Here is a 15,207-nt window from a genome sequence, read left to right on the forward strand (position 1 = left end):
TGACAGTTAACCCCCAGTGCTGCTGAGCTTTTATTCATATTTGTCTGGGTGGTTAATAACACATACAGCAGAGGTGTGACTAACTCAGTGCTCACTTTTGTCATTGCTTTACACAGACTTTAAGACGAAATAAATGAATTCTATTTTGACAACTCGTGGGTCCCATACTCAAAGGTCTTACTTACCAGGAAAAAAACACCTCTACAAATAGCCAGGACCAACCATTAATGTGTGACTCACTGGGCATTTTCTGCACAAAAGATATACAGATGGGGAAGGAAAATTATGTCGCCACAATACACTAAGTACATTCAAAAGGAATCCATTACCCAATTAAGTAATTATATATCACTTTGAATTGCATAATTCCAAAGAGCCTTATAGAAGCATGCCCTGCTAAAAGCTATTAACACAATGTCCCACAAATACACAACAAATGAGGCAATAAGAACAGGAAAAATGAAATGGGTGAAAACCCGACAACATGGGTGAAATGTGATTTATCAGCTTTGGCCTCTCAAGTCGGTCTAGAAGGTTTACACATTACATTTAACTTCCTTTTTTCTCTTTGTAGGTCCCACTGGTGATGTGTGAGGAATGAAATAAACACTTTTACACAACTGCACACTTGTTTTGTTTATGGAAATAACAGATGCTGAAGTCTCAGTGAAGTTGCTGAAAGCCCTCTATGGAATATTTATTTAAAACTTGTGAATATACAAACAATATAGTGCAATGAAACAGATAGTATCACTGAGTGCAGAGAAAGGAAACAAGCAACACACAAGCAATTTAGCTGTAACAGGACACCTGGTGTGCTTCTAGTTGGTCACAGAACATTTTGGCAGGAATATAAGGAAATGAAAAAGTTGAACTATAATGTTATTAATGGCATGGTGTTCCTCTCTGTATCAAACCAGCATTTACAGGAAGGCAGCACTTAAATGCGTCACAGCTCTAAAGCATGCCACTTGACTCGTTTATACTGTCAGACTCTAAAGCATGCCACTTGACTTGTTTATACTGTCAGACTCAAACAGTATCAAACAATGCACGACTGAGGAAAGCCTGCAAAATAATTCCCTCACTCTCAAGAACGACTTTGACTTTATTTTGGACCAATCCTGTGGCCCTCTGTATACAGTTACAAATGCAAAAATTGCATTCTATCTGAATAACTATGGCAAAGGATGATTAACTTGTGTACCGTATACCATTCCACCTCTAGAGCATAAACATATATTCATACATTTCAAGGCTTTAACAGTGACATTTGACTAATCCTTAAATAAAATCTTGAAATAGTTTAAATGGATAAGAAGGAAAGGAGAAAAAAAACATCCCTTTTGCATTTTTTACATAAACATTATTAATTGCAATAAAATTTGCCACTGGCTCAGTATTTCTCTTCCACATGAAGCAACGGACAAAAGCCTAAACTTGCGCAGCAGTGTCAACATTGCTTATTAAAATAACTGCGAAGACATGCAACAGTCATGTGGATGTTTCATTAAAACAAAGTCCTCTGTTCTCTTCCTAACGGAGCGTATTATTATTACATGTACGTAATGTTCCTATCCTCAGATTGCTTATCGTGTGCCCACAATGATATAGAGGCCCGTCAAGCTGGAATGCTCTCGCTGTCTGGCTGTGATAGTTTCTAGCTATATGAATAATAGCCAATTATAAGCAACAACCATTTCACCAAGACTTACTGCATGATTATAAAAAACTCACAATATAACATGATAGATGGTCGTCTACGGTTCTAAACAAAGCAGGTATTTGTTTCTTCTGCTCACAGTGTGTCAAATTATCAACACTGTGTAATGTTTTAGGATGTAGTAATACACTTAACAATATTAAAACTAGTGGGATCAGTAGTTCACATGCACAGAAAACTCTGTAAACATTTATTTGCTGGTTTAATTTGAATTCCAGCGATGGTCTCCGTCGATGAGGCAGAGGAGGGTCTGGGGTGATGACCTAATCCTCGTTAGTACACGGTGGAATAGTACGCACTGATCTGCTGCTCTTGTCTCTTGGTCTGTTTCAGGAGGACAATGGCGCAGACCAGGGCAATAATCTGTCATGCAGACACAAGGAGGAGGGGAAGTAAAGAACAGGGATGGGACAAAGAGCTGTGCGGTGACCAGCCTGCCTTCTGCGCCTTATCACCCCCAAGATTAAACCAGCCACAGAATGATTTAGTGTTAAAGTGGTAACAACCCAGGCTACCAATTTGCATGCAAAGACACAAAGAGAAGCTTGTGTAGAATTAATAGAAATAAAAAAAAAGGCAGATGTCACATGAAGTAGAAGACATTAAAGAAAAATCCAACCCTGGATATTTATTTTTTAAATGAAAATATACAGATTGTATTTTTTCTTTAAACTAACTTTGAAATGACTTGTTGGGGGGATACGTCTCTGCATCGCTGCAAAATTTAAAAAAATCCCAAAGCAGCTTGTTTCCCTGGTTGGACAGCAAGGCTTTCTGGATCTTTTTCCAGCTAATGGGGGAAACGTTAATGGTGGAGACAATGCACAATGTCTAGACCTGAAATGATCTCGACATGACCCAACAGAGCTGTATGTGAGAACGCAACTGTCCGAATCCGCAGGTCTTGACAAATGGAGTTTAACCTGCCAGCTCCCTAGTGCAAAGACCAGTACAGCTGTTCATTCTCTGGTGTATTCACAGAGAGTGAATGGGCATGTTTGATGATGTTTCTATCACACTGACCAACAATTTGGAAGAAAACGATCCTCAGATTTAGAAGGCAGATGATTTGCACAAAGACCCCATTTTACACTGGAAAGACGACAAGATCGTGAACTTCTGTTGGTATGCCCTGCCTCCTGTACTCAAATCGCGTACGTATTTCCACTTAGGGCCTACTCACACTGTCCTTCTGGCCGGGGCCAAAACCGTTTTTTCAGCTAAAGCCTAGTACCTTGAAGCAGTGTGAGTGCACCCGCTCCGCGCACAACTGCGGCCAGCGGGCCGTCCACAGCCCGATTGAAAGAGGTGGGCTTTAGCGGAGCCGTTTGCACATGTACGAGCATGCGCACGTGTACGAGCACGAGCGTGCGCACGTGTGCGAGCACGAGCCCTACGGCAGTAGCGTTATGTCCGCCTGTTCGGACATGTAAATAGAAGGACGGACCATGCGCGGACATTTAACAACAACAACAACAATGGCGGTGAAAGGTTCACGTTGGTGTGATGCGGAGGTGGAGTGTTTACTGCAGATTTGGTCGGATGAAAATATTCAAAAACAGTCGACAAGACGCACAAAAACTCAGAGGTCTGTGGAAAGATTTGTAAACAAAGCCACACACGCGATCAATGCGTGTGACGTGTTACGGCGTGATGACATATGGACAGCAAGAAGAATGGGCCGGCCCTGGCAGTGTGAGTACAAACGGGGCTGGGGCGCGGGGGAGAGGGAGGGGGGACAAGTACCCTAAAGCCCGGGTCGCGGCCCGGGAGGACGGTGTGAGTATGCCCTTAGTGAGAGAATCTCCTGTTGTGTGCTGCATGTGTGAAGGAGAAACTCTATGCCTGGACCGGAGTCTCCTGATATTGTCTGTGGTTCATATGTGAAAACGGCTGTAGTAAAACATGATGAAAATGTGTGCAAAATGATTATCTTAATAAGAAGCCATTGCTCTTTTACAATATGGCCACTGTCATTCCCTAACTAACAGAACAGCTCTACTAGATGTTGTTACCTGTGCTTTAGGTCTTCTAGGGTGGATTTTTCCTTTAAAGGGAGCAGACACCATGCAGGGAAAAGAGAATGATTCAAGACATAAATGTGTATTTTCTATGCCAGAGCGTTGTGGAATAAAATCAAAAAGGCATGGCAGTGAGAGTGAAAACCAACAGGAGCACACTAAGACTGAGCCACAGGGATGTTGACCGTAGAAAGAGGGGTGAAGATGATTGGGTCATCCTGGTCAGGGTAGGGGTAGGAGGTGGACACTAAAGCACCCTGAGATGGTTGGGGGTTAGCCAGGACAGAAGTGGAGTGACCCAGGATGATGTACTGAGGAGAAGATTCGGACTGATGGATCTTTCTACTGAGGGTTGAGCTGCAGATCATAGCTATGCTCTTTGGGAACCAATGATCGGGAGAATGAAATGAAAGAAAAAAATGTTAAAGCAAGACAGGGAGGAGTATGGATTGAGACAGAGAGGGGTGCAGAGTGATTAGAACATGGACATTTACTTTAGGCACAGCAAGAGCAAAAGACAAAATTAAACCTGCCAAAGGCAAGAGAATGAAGTGAGCTGTTTTTTCCATGAGATAGCCATCTCAGTTTTCCTCCTTGTTCCCGTCAATCTGTACCATAATCACTGTGTTTTGACTTTGAAGTTAATTTCACGCTGGCTAGTTTTACATTATGTACTGTGTTGTATGCAATGTATGAGTACAGTACAGTATGAATAAGGCTCAATGTTTTTGGTTCTTAGAGATTAACAGTAAACAGGAAGACCTGTGGTGAGGACGGCCTAGAATATGGTTTCACTTTTAACAAGACTAAGAATCTATTGGAGACTGTACTTAAGGCACATCGGTATATGCTAATGTTTACCGTGTTCCCAATTTTAACATGTTAACAAGCAACAACTCGATGGTTGTCGTGGTTACCTATAACAACTTAAGTGAAATGTCTTGACAAATATCGGATGGATTGTCGTCCATCTACAGATATTCAAAGTCAATAGAGGTTAAATTCTAATTAATTAAATAAATTCTAATTCTAATACTAATTAGCAAATATTAGCATGCTAACAGGCTAAACTAAGACAAACTGTACAAATATTATACTGGCTCAACCATGAATGTGTGAAGAGAACTGCTGGATACAGCATTAGAGGTTGAGCTTATGAAAGTTGCTAATTGGCACATGAAGCCAAAACAATTGAACTGCCACGTATAAAAAATTCCCAAATATTCGTAGTGGCCAACCAGTGGAATCCCAACTGTAACACGATGCCATTCGACACGAAAAACCTTTCCCATGTTATATGGCAAAAGAGACGTCTGTAAATCAGTTAATAAGTAGTTTTGAGGGTCAAAATCCCTGCAAAATGACTGGTTTCACGATCAGAATTTGATCCTGTCGGTCCGATAACATTTGGAAAGACTGGAAGAGTTGCACGATTAAATCATTTAGTTATAAAGCCAATTCCATTGGGGCCTAATGTGAACACTGTCACTGTGGCAATATTAACATTAACATTTACAGCTGTGCTTTCAGTCTCACAAAGCAGCTATCATGGCTCTAGTCGTAATATGTCACATATTCATGAATTCAGATACATTTTATGAACCTAAACATAAGGTTATCAAATCCCTCTGAAAGAAATCCAAAAGATTTTGTTTACCACTGTATTTGTCGTTATGTTGTGTTGTGGACGCCATCCACTTGTGTTAGAATGATTTTTAATACTATATAGTTCTAGCTATTATTCTTGGTGTAGAAATAATCACATTAGGAATCATGTTATGTAGAGAGCAATGCTTTTTCAACTCTTTTGTAATATTTAAAATAAACTTAAAGATTTTTATTATAAAAAAAACAAACAAATCATAAGCCACTGGTATGAAATGTTTGACTGTGGGCTCAGACGTCTCCTCCAGATATGTACTTAAGGATAACCAGCCTTTGTTCCTGCAGGCCACTGAACCTGCTTTAACTATGAGCCAATCAAAGCACAACAAAGCTAATGCTCTGTATCTGGCTGCTGACTGGCTGTTCAATTCACATTCATCTACAGTGCATCTATTCTCTCACTTGCATTTTATTGCACTTCATGATGAAAGGTATTAAGTTAATGTACAAACAACATAGGATTCTTATTATTTTGTTTGGTAAGCCATTTTGTAAAATAATTGTCATTCACTATTTCAGCCGAGCATTAACATTATTTCCAAGTGTATAAATGTGCAGCATGTGACACTTTTACTTACCAAAAGAGCTCCAGTTCCAACAAAGATGCCCATGACGAGTGATGCTTTGCTGTCAAAGACACTTACGATGATGCCGGGACAATTCTGCAGGAAGAGACAGGAGGAACTGAAACCCTCTGTACTGTAGCTAACCCTGAGTCTACACAATACAGCTGCTCATGTTACTCTGGTAGGAACAAGAAAGGGGAAAAACGCATCACCCTACATCGTACTAGTGTCCTAAGTGACCACAGATGAGTAATAACTCAAAGATTAACTCGAAACCATACAAAACTTAACACCTATACCATCAGTATTAGACCAGCTTTGTTTCTTGGGACTAACTTACAGGCATCACGAGGTGCTCCCACACCCCATCTGGTTTGGGACAGGTCTTTTTAGCCAACTCTACCAGCGGGACCCCGGTCAACCCACAGCAGTGAAGCTAAAGAGGAGGGAGATGAAGAGAGATTGTGAGAAATGAATGAGAATCTAACATTATGTTGTCATATGAATAAATGCATAAATCCTTTAAATGTAAGTTATTTGAGGAATGATTCATCATTCTCCTTCTAATATGATTCTATTATTTTGATTTCATTACATTACGTTATTTCAAAAGTTTACATAATATGATTTTTTTTTTACTTTGGTGGTGCTGTAACTAACCACACACCTCCAGCCTCTTCAATTAGCAAACTCCAAAACTGTTACCACATTAAGCCAGTTAGCTCCAGTTAGCACCAGTTAGCTCCTGGTAGCTACTGTTAGCTGGAGCAACAACAATGTCAAACTCTGACTCAACTATCCAGCTGCTGCTGTCAATAAACACAGTACACAGACACATTAGCTTTAACTCGAAGGATGTTCCTTAGAGAGAGACACCACAATGAAAGATAATGTGATATATGAAATAAAACATGACATGGGAAAAATATCAAAATGTAATCAAAACAGGGCAAGTTTCCAATAAATTCAATTATTATCCGCACAAATGCTGAAATAGCATTTCATAATAATGAGATAAAACCACTAATTTAACAAAAAACTAAATGTATTCACATGATTATCCGTTTCATAATGCCATTTCTACCTATTTAATATTGCACACTGTCAGGTTCCGTATCAAAAATAGGAAGGAGGATTTCAGTACACAAGTTTATATGAAATTGGAAGGAAGGAACGAAATAAGAGTTAGTGCTTACTGTCTCATGGATGAATGTGAGAGTGACACCGATGACTGGGTCTCCACCGCTTTTCACATAGAGAGCATACAGGCTACTGTAGAACTCCACAATGCTTAATCCAACCTTAATATAAAACACACACAAAATTATCATGAATATAGGATATATACTGATGTATCCTTTCACTATTTTTCATCCTATTGTTGTGTTCCTCCGCTCCTTTTCCATGTGCCTCTTACCGAATCCCTGTTGGAGTAAGCAGTCACTCCAACAGCAACTTCAGCCAATGCCAGAATGAACAGAAGGACCGAGAACTGAAATGAGAAGGACAGGTAAACAAAGCTGATTAGAACATCCTAAATGTACAGGTTAATAAACTGGTCCACAGCATAATAATTGGTCCACCATTTTCTCCAACTAATATGAATGCTACAGTTTTTTTTTATCCAGTAGAAAGTGCTACGGAACATGAAAATATATATAAAGTATTATTACCCCTTTCATAAAGCGTCTATAATGAATGTTTATCTTCCAAAAACCTGAGGTAATATTTGACTTTCACTGACCACTGAGGCCATAAACTCACAAACAGGATTTTGAGCATTTCGGTCTTGGCCGATAGACTTCATAAAGGCTGTGTCATTAATGAGTCATAAAAGTTCAGTTCTTACTTGTTGCCTACAGCTTTGTATTCAAAATTTGAAATTAAGTGTTGCAATTTGTTGTTGTGCAAATGTCTTTGCTGCATTACATTCATATGTTGAAAATCAAAGTTTTCAAATGTGTCTAGGCCTTAGTATCACTGAAATATGTTCAATGCTGATACCTTGACTTTTATACTGGTTCCTGACCTTTTTTAAATACCCATTTAATTAAGTCCATTAAAATATTAAACATTATGTTACAAATCTTTAAATTGATTTTTCAGCTGCTTTACACCTATGTGACCCACACTGTAGCCAACTCTCTCGAGCACGACACACACCACTTAACAGTTTTTTTTTTACTAGGTGCCTCTACAACGTGTAACATTATATTAGAGCGTGATCACACTATCCTTTTGGCCGCGGCCAAAACCGGTTTTTCAGCTAAAGTCTAGTACCTTTAAGTAGTGTGAGCGCACCCGCTCCGCGCTCAACTGGGGCCAGCTGGGCCGCCACGGCCCGCTTGAAAGAGGTGGGCTTTAGCGGAGCTGTTCGCACATGTACGAGCACGAGCGTGCGCACGTGCACGTGCACGAGCCCTACGGCAGTAGCGTTATGTCCGCCTGTTCGGACATGTAAATAGAAGGACGGACCATGCGCGGACATTTAACAACAACAACAATGGTGGGGAAAGGTTCACGTTGGTGTGGTGCGGAGGTGGAGTGTTTACTGCAGAATTGGTCAGATGAAAATATTCAAAAACAGTCGACAAGACGCACAAAAACTCCGAGGTCTATGGAAAGATTTGTAAACAAAGCCACACACGCGATCAATGCGTGTGACGTGTTACGGCTTGAAGGCGTATGGACAGCAAGAAGCATTGGCCGAGGCCCTGGTAGTGTGAGTACAAACGGGGCTGGGGCGCGGGGGGGAGAGGGAGGGGGGACAAGTACCCTAAAGTCCGGGTCTCGGTCCGGGAGGATAGTGTGAGCGCGCCCTTAGACAGCCAATCGCCAGCATTGTGAGAACAAGCATGCGTATTGGCACTCTGATGCTAATGAGATCTACTCCTTAGGTATGGAAATTTGGTGTTGAATGACAAGGCATTTGGAGGCCTTTTGGTCGGTGCCTTGGGATGCCACTCACACTTGGCCCCGATGATCTGTGCCTTGCTTTATCTTGATTGTCCCAGCCCCCCCGCCTGCAACCACAATACAACAGTTCCGGGGCCGCAGCACGATTGCTTCTTGTTTATACGCGCCCCCCCCTGAGATTTTTTGAAGTTTTTGAATATTTTTATCCAACCAAATCAACAAAACAGTCGTGTTTAAGTAGTCTCGGGACTGTCCTCAGTGTCCGTGCTCGTACATGTGCAATCATGTTTTACAAAAGAAATGAAAGAATTAGCCTTTAACTGTAAATTGTGCTTGGGCACGGTACGAATGCTAAGTCTGGGCGGACTCACACTGTCCTCCCGGACCGAGACCCGGACTTTAGGGTACTTGTCCCCCCTCCCTCTCCCCCTCGCGCCCCAGCCCCGTTTGTACTCACACTGCCTGGGCCTCGGCCAATGCTTCTTGCTGTCCATACGCCATCAAGCCGTAACACGTCACACGCATTGATCGCGTGTGTGGCTTTGTTTACAAATCTTTCCACAGACCTCTGAGTTTTTGTGCGTCTTGTCGACTGTTTTTGAATATTTTCATCCGACCAAATCTGCAGTAAACACTCCACCTCCGCATCACACCAACGTGAACCTTTCACCGCCATTGTTGTTGTTGTTAAATGTCCGCGCATGGTCCGTCCTTCTATTTACATGTCCGAACAGGCGGACATAACGCTACTGCCGTAGGGCTCGTGCTCGTGCTCGTACACGTGCGCACGCTCGTGCTCGTACATGTGCGAACAGCTCCGCTAAAGCCCACCTCTTTCAAGCGGGCCGTGGCGGCCCAGCTGGCCCCAGTTGAGCGCGGAGCGGGTGCGCTCACACTACTTGAAGGTACTAGACTTTAGCTGAAAAACCGGTTTTGGCCGCGGCCAAAAGGATAGTGTGATCACGCTAAAAGTATCAAAGTTGGGCACCCAACCCTAACTGTGTCACAGCCTGTGTCCTCCAACAGCACACAAGCTCTCAGCCTCCCACCCTTGGGCTATGTAACAGTTTAGGAATGCCACTAAACCTTCCAACAAAGACACTGAGATGAGACTATGAGATACAACTGGAAAATACCATTAAACAGGAAATCATCAGAAAAACACTGAGCATTAATCATTTGTTTTGCAACCTACTTTAAGCCAACTACGTGATCTTTTATTATATTCACATTGTTGTGGATCTAACGCTGCACACCAGACTCAGTCTTTACACATAAAAGAGCATAAATCTTGTCATTTGCAGAAAGGAGAGTGAATGAAAACCAGTGCGGAATAATCTTAGAGAGGGACTGATTGACAGTATAAGCATTAATTGAAGTTGCATAAGAAAATAAGTGAGCTACAAAGAACTCCAGCAGGCAACACAAATCTATCAGACATGTGTGTTCAAATGTGCAGCTGGTCTTATCTACTAGACAACTCTGAACACTGGCCTTGAATGAAAAATAGACTTCTGTCTCTAAGGGCGCGCTCACACTATCCTCCCGGACCGAGACCCGGACTTTAGGGTACTTGTCCCCCCTCCCTCTCCCCCCCGCGCCCCAGCCCCGTTTGTACTCACACTACCTGGGCCACGGCCAATGCTTCTTGCTGTCCATACGCCTTCAAGCCGTAACACGTCACACGCATTGATCGCGTGTGTGGCTTTGTTTACAAATCTTTCCATAGACCTCGGAGTTTTTGTGCGTCTTGTCGACTGTTTTTGAATCTTTTCATCGACCAAATCTGCAGTAAACACTCCACCTCCGCACCACACCAACGTGAACCTTTCCCCACCATTGTTGTTGTTGTTAAATGTCCGCGCATGGTCCGTCCTTCTATTTACATGTCCGAACAGGCGGACATAACGCTACTGCCGTAGGGCTCGTGCGCGTGCGCGTGCACGTGCGCACGCTCGTGCTCGTACATGTGTAAACGGCTCCGCTAAAGCCCACCTCTTTCAAGCGGGCCGTGGCGGCCCAGCTGGCCCCAGTTGAGCGCGGAGCGGGTGCGCTCACACTACTTAAAGGTACTAGACTTTAGCTGAAAAACCGGTTTTGGCCGCGGCCAAAAGGACAGTGTGATCACGCTCTTAAAGAAAGCAGTTCACTAGTCTTCTCAAAGAGCCCCAGCTCAGTTAGGTATGGTTTGCTTGCTAATCATATGAAAAAACTGTATGTGACCTGTTAGCTCAATCGATTAGTGTGTTTTCTGTCCAAACTTAAACAAATAGTAGTAGCCTTTTCCCCCCAGGTTATTGATTCTAAAAGACAAGAATAGACATTCTGTTTCATATGTTTTGTTGTGCAGTCTGTACAGTCTGTCAGCGTTCGGTCAGGTTTCGTGTTTCAGTCTCTAGCGCTGCTCTGAAATATGACAGGGCTGCTTAAGCGCCTGTGAATCACTGCTACATGTTACAGCCTTACAGGTGTACTAATAAATCTTTGACTATCGGACACTGGTGAGGAGGCAGGCTGAGCAGAGCAGTGACTTAATTATTAATTATTACTTAATTATGGGGCGCCTGCTCTAGCTACTAGGCCACGGGCCGCCTATATTGTCTCATTCTATTAAGAAATTGTGCTTAAAATGAAAAAGCATTGTCCAAATGATGCAAATATTGCCGTATTGCATTTCAGCTGTTGGTTTTCCGATACGGCTATAGAAACGATATACAAAGATATATATAATAGACCTTTTTAAATCACTTTGACGATAATTTTTATCAAATCTTCCACAATCAAAACTGAAGAGCAGCTGAAATATTTTAACTCAAAGATTAGTTTTGTACTCTCCAGATGAGTTTGTCCATTGTGAATGACAAACTATTGTAAGAAAACCACAAGAAAGTTCATGTGTGAAGATGGCTCACCACTTGCAGCGCACATCTTTTCTCATTGCAGGCACCGTAGTCTCCAAACGCCACCACGATGAGCATCACTGACCCCAGAGCTATCAGGACAGTCACAGCTGATAAAAAAGGCACACGGTCTGTGATTAAACACGTTTCAGAGGCAAAATATCTTCATGTATCTATTTTGGACAAATAACACAAATGTGTGTAACATACAGTACGTACTGACCCATAACAAAGGCACTTGAGTTGAGGGCCTCTACTTCGAAGATGGCTCTGGTGCTGTCGCTGAACCTCAGCCACAGCCCGAGACCCAAAAAGGCAAACCCCACCACCTGCCAAAACCACAGAAATAACCAATAAAACCACAGCTACTTTCCTAGTTACTTCACTTTCACTTCTTCAAATCTGTAACGTTGCACATGGTTGAGTCAGAGGTGATATTTTGGGAGGACAACCGAAAATGAGTTTTATTCTCTGTGTAAAAGAACAGGTGGCGTATAGGTGAGCGATGTGCCACACAAAAAGATGATTCAAGAGAACAGAGTGCAGAATGAAACCAAATGTGGGACAGCTAGGCGAACTCCTGGAGCGTACAGGAGCGTATCTATGTTCCCTGGGTCCTACGTTCCCCACTTTGATCGTGACCGGGTTCCCTGCTCTGGAAACATGGGACCCAGGGAACACAGGGATGACCTCTGCAAAACAACCAAAATACAATGAAACAGAGAGCCCAGCAATATGTCCAAAATCTTCTATCTCAATATAGGTTGTCTCATTTCCGGATAACATATATATCATGATGTGGCATGTTTCCTGGCAATTTCCTAAACAAATAGTCGATATGAAATGACCATATGGTAAAGCCTGTTTTTGAATAGTCCTGTGTGAACTGAATACATGACAAATTAATGAGTATGTTATTTTAAAATGTACTGCCAAATGAACAAACTGAAAGTGAAATTATCGAGAAATAAATAGAGGATTTTGAGGCAGCATGTGCTTATTATCTATTTGAACGATGTAATTGTATATCTCTAAATATGATTTCATCACCATCTGACTCCATTGAAAGACGATAAATGATCATAATGAATTATGACCCGGTCCTACTGAAACAGTTGACATGACAGCATATGAAGCCAGGAAAAAAACTGTGGGAAAGGGTATGTATGAGCAGGTGTCATCTCTCTTTAGGTTTTCCCATTCACCGTGTTGACTGTTACAACAGAGAAGAGGTGTTTGACACAATACCAGCATTACAAAAATACTCAATACATATTTTCATACCAGGGCAAGTACTTGTGACACTGTTTCATTGGCAACCTGTACACATGTAGCATGTTTCATCTGATCTGATTTATGATAGCCTCGATTTAGAGGTATGTAAGTTCCGACGACCTTAGCAGGTAGGTGTGTTTCAAGGAGTGAAAGCAACTCTAACCTGAGGTGGGGCATTCAGCAGAAACGAAACCTAATGGGAGCCAACTGAACTGAACAGAACTAACGACGTTTGTTAGGGCCCGAAGTCGAACTAAACGCACGCGCACGCACACACGCAACTATTTGGGGTTTTTTTGCCAAAAAAAACACACAATATAGTCAAATATGGGGAAAATATTAAAAATGAATCAAACCTAATTCTAACTACGCAATACCCTCGACAGACTTACCGCAAAGACGAGGTTGAAAATGAACAGGGTGTATTTGCAGACGAGGCCACATCCGTCCAGTGCCATGGTGAGCAGGAACTCGGTTTGCTGCGTGCGCTTGTGGTGTCTGTAAAGGTGTAGTTACAGTGTAACCCAATTACCTCATCACTCCCGCGGGCCCGTCCCCTGGCACGCTAACGTTATATTCAAAATACACAAGTACACACATACTGCGAGCTTTTGGGGTTATATTTTACACATAAATGTCATAAAAAGCAGTTAGTTATCCGTTTAAACATCTTAACAGCGCTATTTCTTTTACATGTAACATGGCAGCCGTGCTACACGACATTACATTAGCAGTAAATAAAAGCAATACCTGTTTCGTTTAAGTAGCTCTCGAGGCTTGGAGCAGTTAGCGGGAAGAAAACAAACACAGGTTACACGCTCTCAATGTTTCCCAAGTGTTCCTGCGTGCTCTTTTAACAGGCACCCTGTGCGTCATGTCACCTTTGATTGGCTGAGAGGCGTGACTGACACGAGGTAAGACCAATGAGCAGGCGGCGGACAGAGGGGGCGGGTTCAGGACAACATGTGAGGAAAAATGAAACTTTAGGAAATGAGACCTACAGAATGTCAGCAAACGGAGCAGCTGTGAATGCAATGCCTTTGGTGGTTTCTTTACTGATCCAGTGTGGCACTAATGTCAAAGGCATTCATCGATAGGTGGAGGTTGAAACAGAATTCTTCAAGGGTTCTTCATCTTGCACAAAATGTATCAAAGGAGTATAGGCTGTTTTTCATCGTTTTATTCTAATGAAAACCCCACTAAGACAAAAGAAAGGAAACAAAGGACAGGAAATGTGTTATGCCATCTTTCCCTCCCCCTCTCTCTAGCACACACACACCACACGCACACACACACACAAACACACACACAATAAACCACGTACACGATTCAACAGGATGTCTTGCACCCTTGCAATGCAGACAACGCTTGTGTGTGTTTGAAACATGTTTGTAAAAAGGAGAGAGACAGAGAGAGAAAGAGAGACGCAGAGAGAGAGAGAGGGGAGAGAGAGAGAGGTCGTGGTTCATGGGGGGGGGGGGGGGGGGGCAGTGAACATAATTTACCAAAAAACAACAGGAAATGTGTTCCAACTATGTGTCCTGAGCCTACTTAAAAGCCTCATAGCACCCTATAATGTAATAAGTTCCTGAAAATGTAGTAACGTCGGAAAATATAATAAAATTTTCACTTAACTTGATCAAAGATGTCAGAAACCCCAATAATGCAATAACTTCACCAATAATGTAATCAAATATCCTGACTGATATTGTAATAACCTTTTTACCGATAATGTAGTACCTTATTACATTACTGGGAATTTATTACATTTTCATGAGGGTCTTTTTTCAAAAGTCATAATGTAATTGTTGGGTCTCTGTAAATCATAAATAAGTCATAGAGTGTGGTCTTTACCTAGTCTGTAAAGTGTTCTGAGATAACTTTTGTTATGATTTGTCTCTATAAATAAAATTGAATTGAATTGAATTAATACCTGACAGATAATGTAATCTAAATGTTCATTTGCAGCCCAGAGTTCTTCATGTTGCGTTTTAAGAACATAAGAACGTTATTTCCACTGGATTTGAAACAACAGAATGATGATTGGGTTAAACTGCAAACCTTGAGGACCATCCAACCATATGCACATGTGCCAATACTCAGGGACATCCAACTACATCCTGGTCCTACTGAATGGGTGA

At 42.0% G+C, this 15,207-nt stretch overlaps 1 protein-coding gene across 2 annotated transcripts; it reads right to left on the minus strand.

Annotated features, from left to right (window-relative positions):
- Positions 1-667: 667 nt before the first annotated feature.
- cd9r (CD9 molecule related) lies at positions 668-13,926 on the minus strand. Of its 2 annotated transcripts, none has more exons than XM_083931163.1 (9): positions 13,817-13,926; positions 13,459-13,564; positions 12,015-12,120; positions 11,804-11,901; positions 7,393-7,467; positions 7,172-7,276; positions 6,316-6,411; positions 5,988-6,071; positions 668-2,086 (listed from the first exon to the last, which is right to left on the minus strand). In XM_083931163.1, exons 2-9 carry the CDS (start codon positions 13,522-13,524, stop codon positions 1,997-1,999), a joined length of 720 nt encoding a protein of 239 aa, XP_083787289.1. In that variant the 5' UTR covers positions 13,525-13,564; positions 13,817-13,926; the 3' UTR covers positions 668-1,996. The 2 variants fall into 2 exon arrangements, with proteins under 2 accessions (XP_083787289.1, XP_083787288.1); XM_083931162.1 differs by having other exon boundaries at positions 668-4,121.
- Positions 13,927-15,207: the final 1,281 nt, after the last annotated feature.

The sequence above is a fragment of the Echiichthys vipera genome (assembly GCF_963691815.1).
Source record: "Echiichthys vipera genome assembly, chromosome: 17".
In the NCBI taxonomy this organism is placed as follows: Eukaryota; Metazoa; Chordata; class Actinopteri; order Perciformes; family Trachinidae; genus Echiichthys; species Echiichthys vipera.

What these genes read in the sequence shown, in the direction of transcription:
- cd9r (XM_083931162.1), bottom strand. Translation starts at nt 13,524, where the DNA reads ATGGCACTGGACGGATGTGGCCTCGTCTGCAAATACACCCTGTTCATT. An exon ending in TTTTCAACCTCGTCTTTGCG is followed by an intron (nt 12,121 to 13,458) that starts GTAAGTCTGTCG and finishes TGGTTTTGGCAG; the next exon opens with GTGGTGGGGTTTGCCTTTTT. An exon ending in GGGAGCACCTCGTGATGCCT is followed by an intron (nt 6,072 to 6,315) that starts GTAAGTTAGTCC and finishes CTCTTCCTGCAG; the next exon opens with AATTGTCCCGGCATCATCGT.